This window comes from Myodes glareolus, chromosome 4, assembly GCF_982192425.1.
Source record: "Myodes glareolus chromosome 4, mMyoGla1.1, whole genome shotgun sequence".
NCBI lineage: Eukaryota > Metazoa > Chordata > Mammalia > Rodentia > Cricetidae > Myodes > Myodes glareolus.
In genome coordinates, this window is record NC_142029.1 from 15,983,716 (window position 1) to 16,002,777 (window position 19,062).

Here is a 19,062-nt window from a genome sequence, read left to right on the forward strand (position 1 = left end):
GTCTACAGAGTTATTCCAGGACAAAGATATACCGAGATCCTGTCTCAAAAAGTAAAAGTAAAAATAGAAGAAATAGAGGTTAAAATAAAGATGGAAAATACACAGAGAATCTTGATACTGTATGCTATTATGCTCTCTTTGAATTGTTTGAATGCTGAGGAAGAAGCAACAGCTGCTAAAAGACTTTTGTTTATAAATGCTGCTGAACTAACCCAAGATAGGCACTTTGAAAATACTCAAGCTGCCCTATGTATGAGGGGAGTCTCCTCTGCGGGAATCCTCAGCTCCACTGACCATCCGAGTGCAAATGCACTCTAAGAAGGAAGCTCAGTGAACGCCTGTGGCCTTCAGTCCAGGGCCGACATCTGAGAGAGCACCATGATCACATCTGTCTGTCAAGTTAGGGAATTTATTATCCAGCTACCTTGTCTGCCCTACACCCTCAAAGTGTCCCTGAGGTGCCCTCATGATCTTCAGCTCTGGCTCTGACAGGTCTAGCCTGGCCAGGCCACTGACCAGAGATTAGACAAGTGGATGGTTAATACCACTGACGTCAAGGCCTGGCTGGATGACCACTGGGAGTGTGGGCCTTCCCATGGGCAGCAGCACGGTCCATGTGACCTGGGCTCATTAAGCTGCTTCAGTGGCCAGAGAAGCTAGGGGAGAGAGGGCAGGCATGCCAGACCTGCAGAAGCAGGCTTGGTTGGGAGGCCACCAGCTCTAGGGACCCAAGCTGGGGAAAGCTAGATAGGAGGATTGCCCACAGGTCACTTCCATACTTCTAGGTTCTATAATGTGACATTTAACTCTGCTTGTGCCCAAGAGTAGCCTCCTGGGCACCAAACAATGAACCAGTGTAGTCAGAAGCATGGGTCTGGGTCTTCCACCCTGGAGTGTAAAATAAGATTCTCCTCTCCCGTAAACCCATAGAGTCCCCAACACAACTGCTTAACAAGTATCTCAGCCCTGCACATAGCCTGGACCAGCGCTGATCCTGTCGTGTGCCAGTCTCTCCCTGGAGTTTTCTTTCTCTTTGCACTCTGGCATGTCCCTTCCCTCCCCTGGGCTGGGTCTGCCCCACAGGCCGCTCCTCCACCAGGCTCTCATTTGTTCGTGCACTCATTCTGGCAGGCGCTTCTCATCTGGGTGCTCTATGGAGAGCATGTGTAGATTCTGAGGCTGGGACTGGCGGGTGGGAGGGGGGAAGGGTGAGGGGTGTTGATTGGGTGGCCACTGCAAACTCTGGAATAGCTGGTTCTTTGTCAGTTTGGGGCAGTGCTCTCAGCACCTTTGGGTGCTGAAGGACAAACCAAAGGTTGCCGAGGAGATAGGACTGTGAGGATCTCAAGCTCGGGGGAAACGCAAGGGCAGAGGCACAGACGCATGAAATCTGGCATGTTCCGGGAACAGTAGGGCCATGTGTGGTCAGCCATGCTATGTGGGGAGGAATGGCTGACCGGAAGTAAGTTGGTTTGGCGGTGTAAGGGAGGAGCCTGCAAGTATCCATGCAAACTGTGGATCCAAGGACGAGGTTAGCGGTGAAGACCAGGCATGGCTGTTGGAAAGGGTCTCAAGGAACCGTGTAGGGTGGGATATGGTGAGAGAGGCTGCCCCACTGGAGGATGGCTAGACAAGGGCTGAGAAGAGCAAGGGGCTAACATGGTTTTGGAAGGAGAGTCTGTAAGATCCTAGGACCTAAGATCCATCTAAAATCCATCCCATCTGTCGGGCAGTCTTTTAGGCCTGTGTTTGAAATGTGGAGATCAGGGAACGGAGGCAAGGGCTGGCCTGATGCCACAGATGAAGCTCTCCCACTCTTGGAAGTTACTCCCGACATGGCGGTTACACGGATGGGCATTTCTTCAGACCTCTGGGGGAAGGTGCCTGGCAGTCACCAGTGTGTCCTATCCATCCTATCCTGGCTCTGCAGCTAAGGCAGGCTGGGCTGGGAGATTCCACAGGTGGTGAGAAAGGCCTTCGGAGCTCTATTTACCCTGGCAGGGGTCCAGGCCCAGGAATGACAAACAGGCACCCTCCCCCCAGCTTAGCCATGATTGGCCTTACCCAGGGACCCCTCATCTCACTAGCCTCCAATCCTGCCACAGCAGCCCAACCCAGTCGGTTTCTGCTCCCGTTCAGTTTGGACCCAGGACCCCAATCCTCATATGCTGAGAACCTGGAGCCTGACCTGGATCCTCAGGAACTGCCCGTTGGTGCCATTACCCCTTGACAAATATCTCCAGTGAGTATTCAAGGTGGTTCTGGCTCATGCCATTTTGTTCTCCCCCTTCCCTCTGGAGGGCTGGGATTGCCAGCATGAGCCGCCCTCTCTAGCTTCTCCTGCTGTTTTGGAGGGTGAGAGTCTAGTTAGTGGCTCTTCATGGCATGGTAAGGTCGGGTCTAGAAGTTATGTCAACCTCAGCTAAGGATGAAAAGCTGTCCTTTCTGTCATCTAGCTACCAGAAATGTAGGCTTGACTTTCCGGAGGCTATCACCATCCCAGGGCTGTTTTGCTTAGTCTCCCAGCTCACTAGCCTTCACAGCCAGCGTCTAGTCCTAAATTCATGGCTTATGGCTTTCTCTTCACCTACCTCTCCCTGGCCAGAGGGAAACTGAGGCACGCTTGGGCTTGGCTGTGGTGGTGCTATGAGTCAGCAAGAAGAGAATCCAGGCCTGCTAGATTTGAGGAGTCCTGACTCCCAGCCTGGGGCATAAAGGAGGTGAGACCTGGTCTCTGAAGGTCTCCACAGCATCAGGAAGGAGAGATGACATCAGGAGGTAGATATGACCGAGAAGTCCAGCTTGGAAAGGAACAAACAGCAGAGGCCATGGCATTAATCGGATCAGAGCCAGTGGCTGAGAAGCAAGGGGCACAGCTGTTCCAACCCCCCCCCCCATTCTGAAAGCCAACACCCCTCCCCAGCTCCCTACCACACCACTTTCCTCACCAGAGCTCTAGGTGGGAAGCAGGAAGAGATGGCCCTGATAGCCAGTCAAGAATGAGTCCTCCGAAAGTCCTTTCCTCAAAGTCCTGCCCCCACTTCTGACAGGCTGGCTGACAGCAGCCGCTTAATCTTAGAAACGGAATAGAGGGCATAGACATGCAAGACCAGAAAAGAAACACAGCAGTCTCCCCTTGCCTCCCTCATGTTGCAGCTCTCCCAGCCCACCCCTGCTTCAGCCTCAAGGATACCGACTCTCTGGGGTGAAGAAAAAACTGGTTCGGACAGCCACTCTCCCCGCTCCATCCACCACTGACAAGCAAAGGCGACCAAGCAAGGTAGAAAAGGCATCAAGTCTGAAAGTCGTCCATTTAAAGCCCGTCACTGAACTTAAACCTTACGGTGGGTGTTCCCACTCCTTTTGGCTGAAGATCCCATGAGGTTTACAAAGTTGTAGGCAGAGTCTTTCAGGGGTTCAGGGGACCTACAATTCTCACAAAGATCTCTGCTTTGACCTGAACCATCGCCCCGATCCTTCAGGGCTCAAGCGACCCCTCCCCATCCAGGCTCTCCCACCTATAGGCTCCGAGGGCACCGAGGGCACCGACTGCCCCTTTGAGGCAAGCCGGCCAGGCCCCCGCTCCTCCCCGGACCAGCCCCTCCTCCCTCGGGCCGCCGGGGATTGGCGGGCCGGGGGCGGGCCAGGGGCGGGGCCGGCCACCCTTCATCCCCTGCGGCTGCAGTTGCTGCAGCAGCCCAGCGCTCAGCCTGGAGCAGAGCGGATCTCACTCTTCGGGGCGGAGCGCCGAACGTGCCCACCACGAGGCCAGGTACTGCCGGGGTTATAGAGCCACCAGTACAGGGACGCTGTGCGGGTCGAGCCCAGTATACATTCTCCAGTCCCTAGTGGGCTTGGGCAGCTCTCTCGTACCCTGAGACCCGGGCAGGCGTCCCAGTTTTCCAAGAGTCAGAGCCCTGCGCGCTCCAGGGCACAGGTCTGCGAGCCTGCCTGTAGGCACCCCAGCTCCAAGCTTGCGCCAGGGTGCTGGGAGGGGCACCTCCTCTACTCCTTTTCTTGGCAGGGCCAAGCTGAACAGCAAGGGGACAGCAGCCCGGGGTTTAAGTCCACAGGACACCTAGTTTGAGGCTCAGGAGACAGTGGACCGACTTCCCGAGTCAGGACCCACCGGCACCAGCTAGAGAGTGGCGGGGAGCAGACGCTGGAGCGCTGCCCCGACGGGCGCTTGAGAGGCAGATCCGCCGGCTGGCACGCTGGCATTCTGGGTACATTTATTCCGGCCTCGCTGGGCAGAGTTTGAGGGCAGATCGGGCTGGGACGCCTGAGGACCCGCGGGATCCACGTTAGCCCCAGAACCAGTGTCATTTGCAGTGGGGTCGGTGGGCACCGCCTGCTCTGGGTTCCTTTGGCTCTTTGGCCTGAGGGCGGGGCCCAATGGGCGCTCCTCTCCACCTGTGGACCACCTGGCTGGCCTGAGTGTGAGAACTAGCCAGGGGCCCAAGACTCCGTTTTCAGGAGCCCACCCCTGCTGGGTTGGCCCCTTTCATTGGCTACAATGAATGCATGCCGTTTGTTTACACTAGAGAAGGGGGCCAAGGGTGGGGCATGTGAGAATCTGCACCCCCGTGACCCCGAGACCTGAATCCAGGTCTGCCTTCTGCACAATGCTAAGGAGACCTACATCAAAGGTTCTTGCTCCCTAAGGAGTACCATGGAGGACACCTCCATGTGCTTTCTTCCTTTAGCCCGCCAGTCCTGTTCTTACCTCTAGGACTTCATCCACTTCCCGCCATTATATTGTTCATAGAAGAAATGCCTGGCACATATTTGTGATGGGGACTTATTTTCGGAAGGGAAGCCAGTCCCTTGGCGCACTCATTGCGTGTCAGGGGGTGGGGATAGAAAACTAGATAAACCCAAGGATAGCTCCGTTTGGAAGTAGGGAACTTCTGCACAGCTGTGGAAACCCTTCGTGGGAAGCCCCATGGTGGAAGGATCCCGAGTGCATGAGCCTGTGCCTGACATATTTTGGAGAGGCTGGGATGACTGAAACCAGGAATGGCAATTTCTGACTTCTTGGGTTTGAGTAGGGGACTGTGTCTCCAGGAAGGATGAGACTGTGTCTCAGTTTTCTCCTGCCCGAATCCATGAAACCTGTCTTCTCATTGTCCCCTCAAGCCTGCTGAGTGCCAATTCTTGTCTCAAGCTTGCTGTCCACCACAGTCCAAGGCTCCAGATAGCCAGCTGGAAGGAGCTGGTTATTCCTGTGGCTGTGTCATTGGCCTGGAGAGTGGCCTTAGAGTCCCACACAAATGGAGAAACAGGCTCAATAAAGGCGGGTAGATCATGAACTCTAGACTGGACCCGGAAAAGATATGAAGTTAATGAAGCAAGCCCTGGAAGTCTAGGCTGGGTGTGGGTCGAGGGCAAAGCATGTCTGCAAGATAGTGCCTGCTAGGGAGATGCAGTTTTGGCTTCTGGGGTGATGTGTAGGCTATGCTGTAGCAGGAAGGGGCCCTGGGGGAGGAGTTCTATTTTAGACATCGCCAGGGACCAGGCGCCTCAGAGTAGGTAAATTGGACTGAGAACCTTCAGAGGGCTTTGAACCCATTCCATTCATTCAGTGATGTTGATTAAGCACCTACTATGTGCCTTGCTCACAGTGTGGTGCCTGGAAGGGTACTGAAGAGGCAGGCCTTTGACTCTGGATGGGAAGACAGATACAGGGCAGTAGGGTGGGAGTTCTAAAGGACCAGGCAGCACTTCTGGGGGCCAAAGGGAAGGACCAGCTGCTGGGGCAGGAGGGGCTTTCCTGCCAGCAGCCTAGAGTTGCTTGGTTTTGGATTTCCGCTCTGCGGGCCACGTCCTGTACACAGCCCCTCAGCCAGCACGTCTGCACCTGTGTGTGGCCACTGACAATAGGAGTCACCCCAGCTGGCCATCACTTCTGTTTGTCTTTTCCATTATTCAGGTAAATAAGTCTCAGGAACCAGCTTTGAGGTCTCCAAGTTTTCTAGTAGAACCTGGCCTTATGACCCTCCTGGGCTTGGCTCCACTGGATAACATTGCATCTCATTGGGATAGAATCTGAATTCCCGGAGCGCTGAAGATGCAGTGGAGGTCTTATGGAGTCCCTCTTGAGTTCCAGCTGGACACCCTATGGTACCTGCTGTGCTGTGATACCTGCCTCCTCCTCCTCCTCCACTCATGGCCATTCGGGCTCCTTCCAGGCTCTCTATCTTTGTTTTTTAAGACAGAGTTGTAGCCAGGTGGTGGCGCACGCCTTTAATCTCAGCACTTGGGAGGCAGAGGCAGGCGGATCTCTGAGTTTTTCAAGGCCACCCTGGTCTACTAGAGCTAGTTCCAGGACAGGCTCTAAAGCTACAGGGAAAACCTATCTCGAAAAACCAAAAAAAAAAAAAAAAAAAAAAAAAGACAGAGTCGTATTACACAGCTGTGCCTGGTCTGGAACTCTGGAACTTACTGTATAGACCAGGCTGGCCTCTAACTCATAGAGATCATTCAATCTCTGCCTCCCAAGTGCTGTGCCTTAAGGTTTGTGCCACCACATGTGAGGCTCTGTCTTTCGCTGGCTGTCTCCTGCCACCATCTTTCTCCCCCTCTACCTTCGAATGGTCATCTTTGTTTCTGACCTCCCTCACTGTCTCTTTCTCCTTGCCTGAATATCAAATCATCTACTTAAGTATGGTTTTTGCTTCTCCCTGTTTTCTTTTGTCTGTGCCCCTGAATATCCAACCAAGTTTCTCTATCTCCCTGGGCCCCTGTCTGTCTGTCTGGTTGTCTGTCTAGATCAGTACGCATGGGCGCATGTGTGAAATGTGTGTGTTTTCTCTTGCACTCTCTCCCCTCAGATCTCTCCCCTCTCTCCCTCCCTCTACCTCAATCCTCCTGACCTAATGTCTCCCCTCCTCCAAGCTGACCTTGCTTTAGCCCCCCATCAGGGTCTACAATGAGTCCCAAACTGCCCCAGGCCTGTGTTCCAGTTTTCCTTGGGGCCAGGAGTCCGGCTGTCCAAATATTTGGCCACCTCCAGGGGATTCCGGGTCGGCAGGGAGGAAGATGGGCTGGCTGGCGCAGGGTCTCCCCTGCCTCTGGGGGGCCACAGTCACGTGATGTCCTGTCCTCTGCCTCAGCAGGCCCTCTGGCCGCACGTCCCTCTGAACAAGCTGGCAATGGAGCTGGAGGAGGGACTGTTGCTGGCTCTGGCCAGCTTGGGCCAGGAGGTTCTGGCTGCAGTTTCTCTTAGAACCAGCCTGAGCAGAGAGGGTCCAAGTTGAGGTGGGAGATGAGGCCAAGGTGGCTCTTAAGCATCTGCCGGTTGTCTAGGAAACGTACCCTGTCACAGGAAAGTCTACCTTCCGGCCCCAGCTGGGCTCCTCAGATCCTCCTAGGCACTTCCGGATAGCCAGAATACCAAGACACAGGCTACAGATCCCTGGGCCAAGGAGCAGAGCCTGAGTCTTTGGGGTGGCTAGCTTATCAATGCGCCAGGCCATCAGAGTGGCTTTGCCCACTCTTACGCATGCACCTCGTCAGGTCATCTATGCCAGCCACACACTGGCCACATGCTGCCCTCTCCTGTTCTGTTGTGTGATGATGATGGGATAGTGGCAGGTACAGGACTGGGGTCTGGGTCTTCTACCACCACAATGTGAAGCTGTGGCCTGGGGGAGGGGCCAGAGGTGACCGACTGTTTTGATAGACTCCTACTTGCCCTGCACCTCAGTCTCTTAGGGCAGCAGCTTCTCCCAGCAGTCTCTGGGGCTGTGTGTTAGGGACTTAAAGTTCAAACATGTCGGCTGTGCACTGATTTCCCAGTCATAAACGTTTTGTCCCAGGATGAAGTCCTTCTCTTTAAAATCAGGAGAAGCAGGCCAGCAGAGAGGTCGCTTATCTAGAGGTACTCTGTCATAATGGCTAAACTAGGAAAAGCTTTCCCCACTTGGGGCCCCCAGTGGTAGGCATAGTGACCCTTTACTCTAAGCAACCTGCTCCTCACCAGGTCTTCCTTAGGCTGAGGTCAAGGCTGCCCAGGTCCAGGAAGCCTGGGCTATAAAAATGAACTTCACATGACACCCACCCCCCATCAAAACATATGGCCACAGGACTGGGAGAAGTACAGTCCACCGTGCAGCCAGCCTACCCGGCAAATCCACGCATGTCCCTGAGAATGGAGGCTAGCAGGACCTAGGAACTGTGCTGCAGGATAGAAAGCTGTGGTTCCCATAGTGGCTGATGCAAACAGCCAACCCATGCTGGCCTGGATTCCTAGGCCTACAAGTCTTTAATTAGCCAAAGTCAACACCTGCCGAGGTGTGCCTGATGAATTCTCGCTCTGTGAAGCCCGCGTGGGCAGGCGTTACTTGATGCACCATCCTGGTAATGCTGCAGCCCCTCCCCATCTCCCTAAAGAACAAACAAGCATCAGAGCAATGGTCTGGGACAGCCATCAGCTCACTGTCTGGGCCCATACGGCACTTATGACCAAAGCCGTCCTGATGACCTGCCTGAGGGCTCGGTGCTCTCTGTACCCTAAGACTTGACCATTTGGACATCCATGGCCTGCTCGTGAAGGCGAAGCCTCCTAGAGCTCCCTGATTCTGTTGCCAGCTTTGGTCTAGCCTCACAGGACCCCTAGGTATCAGACGACCGTGAAGTCCCGGGTGAGAGTGCTCTGTTCATGTCACACTGTGAGGCTGATCCACTCTAGGGCACAGTCTGGGCCTTCGCCTCTGCGGGACTGGCTCTGCTGCCAGCTTTCCTTAATCAGGTTCCTCTCCTGAGTACCCTGACTCCCCGACACATAGGAGGGCAGGAGATAGCCAAGGAGGGTACAGGCTGGAAGAGGTGAGCTGGCAGCCTTGGGAGAGGTCTGAAGTCTCCTTCATAGGGTCAAAACTAGTCTCCACTGTGGGACTCTGGTCCTGAAACAGCCTTCACTGAGTGAAGACCCTCACCTAGCCTTTAAGCTCTGGAAGGTTTGTCTGTAGCCATGGACTCTTCATTCCACCCTCACCTCCTGCTGATACCACACCTCAGAACCCATGTCCACGCTGTGCCCTCTGCCCAAGGCTCTCTTCCTTGCTTCACGCCTTGGAGCTTCTGGTGGAAATTTAGGCTTGGCTACACCACCTCCTCCAGGAAACCTCCCTTGATAACTCCCTCCCCCCTAACTTTTGTGCACAAGAATATGTTTCACATTCAGTTGTAGCAGGAGATTTAGAGCGGTGGCTGGGAGGAGGGGTAATGGGACATAGAAGAGTATCATCACCTCTACCAGACTGGAGATCACTTAAGGACAAAGATTCTACATCCTTCCTGGGATCTCAGGGCAGCCCGAGACCTAGTAATGACTGGTTATGAATAATAGCCACCAGGTCCCAAAGATTTCTGCCCCACATCCTGAAAGGGGACAGGGAGCCTAGAGCCAGCACCTTAGGCACCTCCCATAGCCATTCCATGGACTTAGTCTCCCTGGAGGCCGTGTCAAGCTGCTTGGTACCCTGATGCCATAACAGAACGAAGCCCTGCACACACCAGCCCAGGCAAGCCTGGGGGCCTCTGTCATTACGGCAGAGAGGTTGCTTGGCTTAGACTGCTGACACAACACACTCCAAGAGCTTGTCCCAGCTTGCCCAGGGTGGGGACCAAGCAAGGGCAACCTACTGAGTGCCAGGGGGTACTCTGGAGGGATTTTGGAGACCTGGCAGTGGAACCTTCGACCTAGGTGAGATTCTGGGAGGGCTCATCAGAGGGGCAGTGTGAGGGCAGCCTATAGAGGGATGGGTGACAGAGGGGAAGAGAGTCCACGAACGGAAGCCCACACAGTCAGGGTCCTCAGTAGGCGAGCTGGGAGGATGAGGAGTTCAAAATCAGCAACCAGGGAGACAGAGGGAGGTAATGGTGCCAGGTGGGGAGTCCCCAGGGCTGAGGTGTTCGAGCTCTGAGCTCTGAGCCAGAACAGTGAGTGAGGTACTGCGGTGGGCGTAGTGAGACAGATGTCTACAGGGTGTGGGGGCCTAAGGCCTGAGCCTGGCTCCCTGGAGCGTCAAGATCAATCCTGAGTGTTTGCTTGAGCTTCTTGTAGCTTCTCACCTCAAAGACAACCTGAGACCCTTAGGGGCTGGAGTAGGGAGAGGAGTCAGTGCTGGGTTTGAGATACCTTGTTATGCCTCAGGCCCAGGCTCTGGCTATCCTGCCTGGCACACACACCCCTTTCTGGTCTCCACTCTGGTTCAGCCCCTCTGCTGGCTACTCTGGCCTTTAGGATGTTCTGAAAAAGCCTGGGTTCACTTTGCCCAGACATCTCTGGACACGGTAGGTAACCCCTGGCCCCAGAGATGGGAGAGGGGCCAGCGAGTTGTCTGGGCGGTGCTCAGTGGGAAGTGAGGAAGCTGGATCCTCTGCAGTCCAACTGAGCCAAGCCCAGAGAGAGAGGGGGCACCCAACAATGACCTGGGCTCCTCTTCAGCCAGCCAAGCCTTGAGCTCCTGGCCCAGGGAAATGAGGGTTCTGCTTAGAGGGTGTGGCTTCAATGGCAGGCCCTGGATCCGGGGCTCCCTGGCGAGAGAGGCAATGCTAGAAGGAAAGCATGGTCCTGAGGCCAGGGCTGTGAGGAGCATGAAGACCAAGTGGCCCAGAGAACTGTGCCCTGGGACATCCATTTCCTGGAAGGGCCCCTGAGGGCCTTTCACCACAACTAGGCTGGACAGGCCCAGGTGTCCAGCCCCAGCACCGCCTCAGGCCTCCTGGCTCTGGAGGGGGCATCTTCTGCGCCTGCTGTCCACAGCGCCAGCTCTCAGCCCACAGAGGGCCCTTTGTTCTGACTGCCAACAGAGCCCGCCGGGCATCTGGGAACAGGGCCCACATCCCTCACCCTCTCCCAAGGCCTCCAGCCATCGGGCAGTGCCATTCTAAGTTGGCCAGGAGGCCCCTGGCACACAGGACCAGTTCAGGAAACTGTGTCCCAGGGCTACTGTGAGGAAGGGGATTCACTCCAAGGCGCACATGCAGAGAGGGGTCAGGACCTAGCACTTAGCATTCAGGGTTTCTGGTGCCACTCAGCTATGGACTCAGATCACCCAAATGGTCCAAGCTTTGCAGGTAGAGAAACTGAGGCCCTAACAGCTTGCTTGGACTGGTCTACACAGGGGACTTGTACTTTATGAGTATGTACTTTATCAGGGTGTCCTAGGAGCTCAGATGTCCAAGTGCTACTCCATACCCCAAAGGTAGATCCCAAGGAAGAGACGGGTCCCAGTGAGCCTCCATGTGCCTGGCTGCCTAAGTGACCCTCTCAGAGATGTACTATGGCCACTGACTTCATGTGGGAGACCAGATCATGATCCCAAAGATAACCAGAGGGGCTGACTGTTCCACAGACGTCTGACTGTGTTGGTGTGTGAGCGGTGCTCCCGGGGAGTCCCTGAGCCATGGAGATACCCCGACAGACAGAGATGGTGGAACTGGTGCCCAATGGCAAGCACTTGGAGGGGCTTCTACCAGTGGGCGTGTCCGCAACAGACACACAGAGGTAAGTAGAAGAGGGATCTGGTGGTAGCTCAGGGAAGCACTGGGCAAAGGCACAGGACACAGGGACGAGGGATGGAGCCAAGTCACTTGTGCTGGTCTCCTCCTGCAGGGCCGAAGACCCCCAACACTGTGCGGAAGGCAAGGGCTTCCTTGAGAAAAGCTCCAGCAAGGCGCCACACTTCACCGATGTGAGCTGGGCAACCTGAGGGACTTGGGGGACTGTGGGGAAGTTGGACACAGTGATGAGATGCTCTGGGGAGGCAATGGGAGACTGAGGGACAATGAGGAAGGATGCTACAATGCCCCATTTTCCCCCATCCCACTCTGGTACCTGCAGTTCGAGGGGAAGACATCGTTTGGGATGTCCGTGTTCAATCTCAGCAATGCCATCATGGGCAGTGGCATCCTGGGTCTCGCCTATGCCATGGCCAATACCGGCATCATCCTTTTCCTGTGAGTGCCTCTGCAAACAGCCCTGAACAGCTGCCAACCACCAACCATGACCTCCCAGGACCTTCCAGTTCGCTATCCAGTGGGTGGGCACTTCTTACTCTGCACCAGTCCACGGCTACAAAAACATCCCCAGCCGGACAAATATACCTCACTGTTCCTCAAACCCACAAGGCCAGCTCGACAGGCCTGAGTCTGTTCTACTACGTTTACACGTGATGGCTGAACCCTTGTGGCCAGGCCTTGGGTGGCCACACGTGTCCTTGATTTGGTGGCCCGGCCCTAAAGCCTGAATGGAAAACATGTTTGTCCCAAAGACTCCAGAAAAAGGGGCTCGGAGTGCAGGCACAGGGCACTCGACCCAGAGGACCCCCACCTGGGTCACGTTGCACTCTGGGTCAAAGAGAGTAGTGTTCGTATCTCTGGAGTCTCCTGACTTGCACCCGCTCCTCAGACATTTATGTCACAGACTCCTCCTTCCTCCCAGCCTCCTTGAGCTCACCACTCCCTGCCAGCCAACCTCCAGTGGCCTCTTTTCCTTCACGTTCTCCAGGTTCCTTCTGACAGCTGTTGCCCTGCTATCTAGCTACTCCATCCACCTGCTCCTCAAGTCTTCGGGGATTGTGGGTGAGCCTTGAGCAGGCCTGCAGAGGGGGCGGGCTAAGGTGAACTGGGGCAAGCTCCCCTGGCTATCCTGACATCCGGTTTCTATAGGCATCCGTGCCTATGAGCAGCTGGGCTACCGTGCCTTTGGGACCCCAGGAAAGCTGGCAGCAGCTCTGGCCATCACGCTGCAGAACATTGGAGGTGAGACTGGTGGGTGGGGGCAGTGGGGTGCAGGATGAGCTGGCTGGTTCAGCTGACCTCAGCAGCTGTCCCCTGCCTTCTCCCCCAGCCATGTCCAGCTACCTGTACATCATCAAGTCTGAGTTGCCTCTTGTCATACAGACTTTCCTGAATCTGGAGAAGCCAACCTCGTGAGCCTGGGGAAGGAGGGTGGGAAGCAATGGGTGCCCAGCCAGCCTGCTAGACAGGTCAGAAGTGTGGCTCCTGGAGGGCAGAGGACGGCAAATAGAGCCACATTCAGTTCCCGTCTCTGTGCGGAACATCCAGGGAAAGCCCCAAGAGGGGACTTTTAGAACGAGAAAGCTAGGGTCCATGTGACCCAGGACCCTGCTCATGAGCAGAAGGGCCTCAGGCTTAGCTCTAAGCACCTGCTATTCCTGACCATGGGGTCACCCCCACCCCCGCCGCCACTACCAAGAGATTAAGCCCAGGGCATGTGTGGGGGTGCCTACTACTTAGCCAGCATCGGCTGGGCATCAGCCTTGCTTTGTGTTTGAGAGGAAGGGAGGAGAGGTTAACCCTGCTCCTGACCACCCAGTGCCTGCAAGCAAAGGGGCCACACGATTGAGAAAACGCTGAGAGAAAGAATCAGGATTCTGCACCTAGGGTCCCAGGGACCTTTCCCAAGGAATCTAGAAGAAGGAATGGTCCCGGAACTTCTACCCTTATCTGTGCCCCGCGTTCATTTCCAGGACAGAGGAGGGCCTGAATAACACAAGATGCAGGTGCCAAGAAAGACCACAAGGGCCACAAGTTATTGGCAAGTCCCTGAGACCCCCAAGAAAAACACAGACCCTCCCTGAGCCATGCCCTTTCACCCTGCCACCTGCATCAGGATGGGCCCAGGCCTATGTGTGCTTAGGACACTACCAGCACCTGCAGTCAGGAGGGGACCCACACGAGCTGTGTCCCGGGCCAGCTCACACTCAGGAGTGTGAGATGAGACCTACCCTCTTTCTCAGATCAAGCGCAGGGAGACCCGGAGTTATAGTTACATGTTGGTCAGAGGACACAAGATGGCCTTACTAGTGCCCTAACAGGGAGAAGCAGGGGTCCCTACCCCAGACTGAGGAGGTTCTGACTGTGGTTCCCCACTCTTCTTCCTTCAGGGCGTGGTACATGGATGGCAACTACCTTGTGATCCTGGTGTCTGTCACCATCATTCTGCCCCTGGCACTAATGCGGCAGCTTGGTGAGTCACCAGGGTCAGCGGGTGGTCGTGAAGGGACACGCAAGGGAGGCCTGACTCTCACAATCCTCTCCTCGGCAGGTTACCTGGGCTACTCCAGTGGCTTCTCTCTCAGCTGCATGGTGTTCTTCTTGATCGCAGTGAGCCACCTTCCATGTTGGTCAGGAGGGAGCAGTGGCCCAAGGGAGTCCTCTGTGGGCAGGGCAGGGCAGGGCAGGGCAGGGCAGGGGTGGGAGGACCTCTGGGGAAGCCAGAGTGAGAAGGCAGCTCTTCTAAGCTTAAACATGGCTTCATGGTGACTTTGCCAGCAGCTTAGCCCGACACTGACGCTCTCACCCATCCTCACCCAGGTCATCTACAAGAAGTTCCAAGTTCCCTGCCCATTGCCACACGACTTGGCCAATGCCACAGGCAACTTCAGCCACATGGTGGTACTGGAGGAGAAGGCACAGCAACAGGGAGAGCCTGAGGCTGCAGCCTTCTGCACCCCAAGCTACTTCACACTCAACTCACAGGTTCCAACAGGCCGAGCCAGGCCGGGGAAGTGGGGAGAGGGCCTGGGGGAAGGGCTGCCTTGACATAGTTCTGTGTGTCTTCAGACAGCGTATACCATCCCCATCATGGCCTTCGCCTTCGTCTGCCACCCTGAGGTGCTGCCTATATATACAGAACTCAAGGAGTAGGTGCCTGGGCTGGGGAGGGATGGTGGCGGCCTTGACGGTCTGGAGAGAATGATGTGCTCTTAGATAGGTGTCTAGAGGGAGAGGGGATAAGGCCTATGTCACCAGACCAAAGATATTCATGTTCGATAAGAGTGGGAATTAGGAGCTGGGCAGTGGTGGTGCACACCTTTGATCCCAGCACTCAGGAGGCAGAGGCAGGTGGACCTCTATAAGTTCAAGGCCAGCCTGGTCTACAACGGGAGTTCCATGATAGCCAGAGGGACCCTTGAGGATATATAGTTATCACAAGGTGGGTCAGCTTGTCACCAAGCCCCCTCTCTTACTGCCTGCAGCCCCTCCAAGAAGAAGATGCAACACATCTCCAACCTGTCCATTGCTGTCATGTATGTCATGTACTTCCTGGCTGCCCTCTTCGGCTACCTCACCTTCTATGGTATGGCTGGATCAGCACGGGTGGGATCAGAGGCTGGGCTGGGAGGCAAGGGCTGGTCAGTGGCCATAGTGTCCTGATTACTAGGCACTCACTAGCTGTGTAATGCCTGACTGTGTCCTGCAGCTGTGGAGGTGAGTCTGAGTGCCACTTCCCACAGTGTCAGGGTCCACCGCCCCCTGGCCTGCTGACCACCCTCCCTGCCTGCCACAGACGGGGTGGAGTCGGAGCTGCTGCATACCTACAGCAAGGTGGACCCGTTTGACGCGCTGATCTTATGTGTACGCGTGGCCGTGCTGATAGCAGTCACACTTACGGTTCCCATCGTCCTGTTCCCGGTGAGCCAGCAGACAGGTTACGGGGCCAGCGGAAGGGAGGGTCTAATGGGGGTCACCGGACTGATGGCGCTTTCCATGCCCAGGTACGACGCGCCATTCAGCAGATGCTGTTTCAGAACCAGGAGTTCAGCTGGTTGCGGCACGTGCTCATCGCCACTGGCCTGCTTACTTGCATCAACCTGCTGGTTATCTTCGCCCCCAACATCTTGGGCATCTTTGGGATCATTGGTGAGAGTCTGGCCTTGCTGTATGAATTCCCATAGTGTCCCAGAGACTTTTCATCTCTATACATCCAGCAGACCCCCTCAGCACATACCCTCCATTTAAGTGATAGTTGCCTGCCCCCCCCCCCCTGTGTACATGATCTAGGCTCCAATTTGAACTCTTGTCCTTAAACTATTGCAGTCCATTCTGAAGGCTCAAAACCACTGAGTTGGTCCTCTTCACTAGATGACGGGACAGTCCCTAGGACCAAGTCTTCACGAAGGACCTCCCTGGATTGGGGACGGTAGTTATCTTAGCTGGAAAGGATGGAACACGAGAATGACTTGAGCCCAGGTGTTCAAGACCAGCCCAGGCAGTATAGCAAGATGCTTCTGGCAATAGCAAAAGGTCTCAGAAAGTTTTACCCCATTTTACATTTCGGGGAACCAAAGTCCAGAGTGACTGAAGGAACAGAAGAGCTGCGGTTGGGGAGCCTAGAGTCTCGATCCAGCCACAATCCAGGACAATCAGACTCCAAGCATCTTGCTATGCTGTCCACTGTCCCATCCCAGCTGAGGTTCCAAGCTGGAAAATTAGACAGTTCTGAAACATCTTTGGGATGACCCAAGTCTGACCCCTTGACCCTCCTCTTCAGTCCGCCTCACTGGTCTGGGTACTGAGACTTGTGACTATCTGAAAACACTCTTGCTTCCATATGTTCCAAATCTGCATTGAGCTGAAGCCAACAGACAGAAATGCATTGTTGAAGTGATGGAAGAATCTTGGGGACCTTTGTGCCTGTCAAGTCAGCTCTGTGCCACTATAACGAGCCCACGAGGCAGTTATAAACCTATAAAGAGAACACGCAGGGCTGGTGAGATGACCGTGAGGGCGCCTGCCACCAAGCAATGACAGCTTGAATTTGGACCCTGGGACTCACACGAGGAAGAAGAGAACCAGCTCCTCTAGGTTGTCCTCTGACCTCCACACGTGTACAGTGACACACATGTCCTCTGACCTCCACACGTGTACAGTGACACACATGCCCTCTGACCTCCACATGTGTACAGTGACACACATGCCCTTACCCATACACACACAGACAAAACAATAAATGGAGAAATTTAGATTAAATAAAAAGAGAGGAAAGGTCCAGGAGCTGAGGACATAGCTTAGCAGCTTAGTGTTTAGTGGAGTGTTTGCCTGGCTATGCGTGCATGGTGCCTTCCCTGGGTCAGAGCCCAGCAGCACGTAAGCAAGGCATTGTGTGTGGCACAAGCCTATGTTCCCAGCATTGAGAAGGTGGAGGCAGGAAAACCAGGAGTACAAGATCGTTCTTTTTTTTTCCTTTCCTTCTCCCCCACCCCCACCTGAGTGAGTTTCTCTGTGTAGTTTTGGAGCCTGTCCTGGAACTCGCGCTGTAGACCAGGCTGGCCTCGGACATCTACCTTCCTCTGCTTCCTGAGTACTGGGATTAAAGGCAAGGGCCACTACTAATGCCCAAGGTCATTCTTGACTATACAGATTGAGGCTATTCTGGGATAGCCTTGTGCCCATATAAACAAAAAGGTTTATTTGGCTCATACTTTTGCAGGTTCCAGTCGTGATTGACTGGTGCCAATTGATTTGAGGGCTGTAATGGGATAATCCATCATGACAGAAGTGTGTGACAGAACAAAACGGCTTACCCCATGGCTAAGAACTAAAAGGGAAAGAGGAGCAGATCAAAGCCTCACAGTCCCCTTAAGGGGCCCATGCCAATGCTTAAGAACTGCCCTCAAGATTCCACCTTCTAAAAGTCTTGCCCTTCCAAACAGCACCAACCTGACTACCCGAACTTGAACCTCCTAGAGACCCCACCACCAAATGCTAGGGCCTTCTAAGGGCATTCAAGATCCAAATTATAACAAGCTGTGTTAGGAACCCAGGATCCATATGGCTTTATTCTGTAGTAAGTTTCTCTTCTTCCTTGTTTGCTTCGTTCACTTACATTTTCCTGACCCACCAACACCATAGGCCTTGCAGCCTAGCGGATGAGAAGGCAGGAGAAGGCTGGTGAACTCTCCTGGAATCAGTCAGGACTCTCACAACACTGGGAGTCCACCTCAGACCTGGGCCAGGAGGAGACTGTGACCCAGCTGTCTTTGCAGGTGCCACATCTGCTCCGTGCCTCATCTTCATCTTTCCCGCCATCTTCTACTTCCGAATCATGCCCACTGAGAAGGAGCCTGCAAGATCCACCCCTAAAATCCTGGTAGGAGGGGTCTGGGTGCTGGTGGGCTGGGGCGGGGTTAAGGGAACTGTCCTATCTTGGTTCTTTCATTCATCTCTGATACTCAACAGGCCCTTTGTTTTGCTGCGGTTGGCTTCTTGCTGATGACCATGAGTTTGAGTTTCATCATCATTGACTGGGTCTCTGGGACCAGCCATCATGGAGGAAACCATTAGGAGGACTCCCATCTTGTTCTGTGTATTCATCCTAGCACCCCTGCCCTCCCTCTCCAGCCCCTGCTCCCAACCAGGGGCTCAGTAAGGGGAGAAAGACAGGGGAGAGAGACTCTGTAAATACTATGGGCTCCACCCATATCCTCTCCCGTTGGAAGGTTTTTTGTTGAAGAGCCAGGACCAAGGCCCTTGGACCATCCCCTGCTGGGCTCCAGGGCTGCAGGGGCTTCCTGAGCTCGGAACAGGGTGGAGCTGCTGCCTCAGATCCCACCAAAACCCTCCACCCTCCTCTCCCTCCCACAGCTGTGTACACCAAGACCCAGCAGCCACCTCCTGAGCCACACAGAGCCAGAACCCAGGCCTGAAGGCATCCCCCAGCCCTGCTGGGAAGCCACAGTCTGCACCCAGAGGGCTCATCACCCCCCTTCCCCACCCAACCCACCCCGCCTGCTGCTCTCCCAGCCCCCTTTCCAACAACTGGGCCCCAAATCTAGGATACTCTTGTTCTCTTCTTGCATCTCCTTCCTGGAGGGAGACCCTATCCTACCCCATATCTGGGGTCTGCAGGTTCTGCTAAGGATGGGGTTAGTAGGCACCCTCACCAGTCCTGGGGAGGCTGGGACTCCCACACCTCAAGCCGGGGCCATGACTTACATTCCACTGCTGGGAGAAGAGAGGCTGGGCCCTTGGGAGTCAAAACCCCCAGGAGGCAGACTGGCATGGAGCTGGGGAGGCTGGCCTTTTATAAATATTATACATAAGACCGATTGTGTTTTATATTCTTGGTCTCCATAGTCTTCGGGGTTCTGGAAAGTAGGGTAGGGGCTAATAAGGGTATGGATGGCGCTGGGGTTCTCCTGTCTGCTTGCATACATGAGTGGGGACTGAGCAAGACCCCCCACCCCCACCCCACCTCCTGCCTCTCCGACTAACCAGTGGCATGTTCAGACCCAGCTCTGGGCC

At 54.9% G+C, this 19,062-nt stretch overlaps 1 protein-coding gene across 5 annotated transcripts; it reads left to right on the forward strand.

Annotated features, from left to right (window-relative positions):
• Nucleotides 1-1,275: 1,275 nt before the first annotated feature.
• Slc38a3 (solute carrier family 38 member 3) lies at nt 1,276-18,862 on the forward strand. Of its 5 annotated transcripts, none has more exons than XM_048423246.3 (18): nt 1,276-1,393; nt 2,106-2,242; nt 3,157-3,344; nt 11,364-11,515; nt 11,624-11,702; nt 11,852-11,967; nt 12,518-12,591; nt 12,679-12,771; nt 12,860-12,941; nt 13,920-14,002; nt 14,081-14,139; nt 14,350-14,514; nt 14,599-14,678; nt 15,015-15,115; nt 15,326-15,450; nt 15,534-15,678; nt 17,805-17,908; nt 17,998-18,862. In XM_048423246.3, exons 4-18 carry the CDS (start codon nt 11,415-11,417, stop codon nt 18,100-18,102), a joined length of 1,512 nt encoding a protein of 503 aa, XP_048279203.1. In that variant the 5' UTR covers nt 1,276-1,393; nt 2,106-2,242; nt 3,157-3,344; nt 11,364-11,414; the 3' UTR covers nt 18,103-18,862. The 5 variants fall into 5 exon arrangements, with proteins under 5 accessions (XP_048279203.1, XP_048279202.1, XP_048279207.1 ...); XM_048423245.3 differs by having other exon boundaries at nt 3,157-3,280; XM_048423250.3 differs by lacking the exon at nt 3,157-3,344.
• The last annotated feature ends 200 nt before the right edge of the window (nt 18,863-19,062 follow it).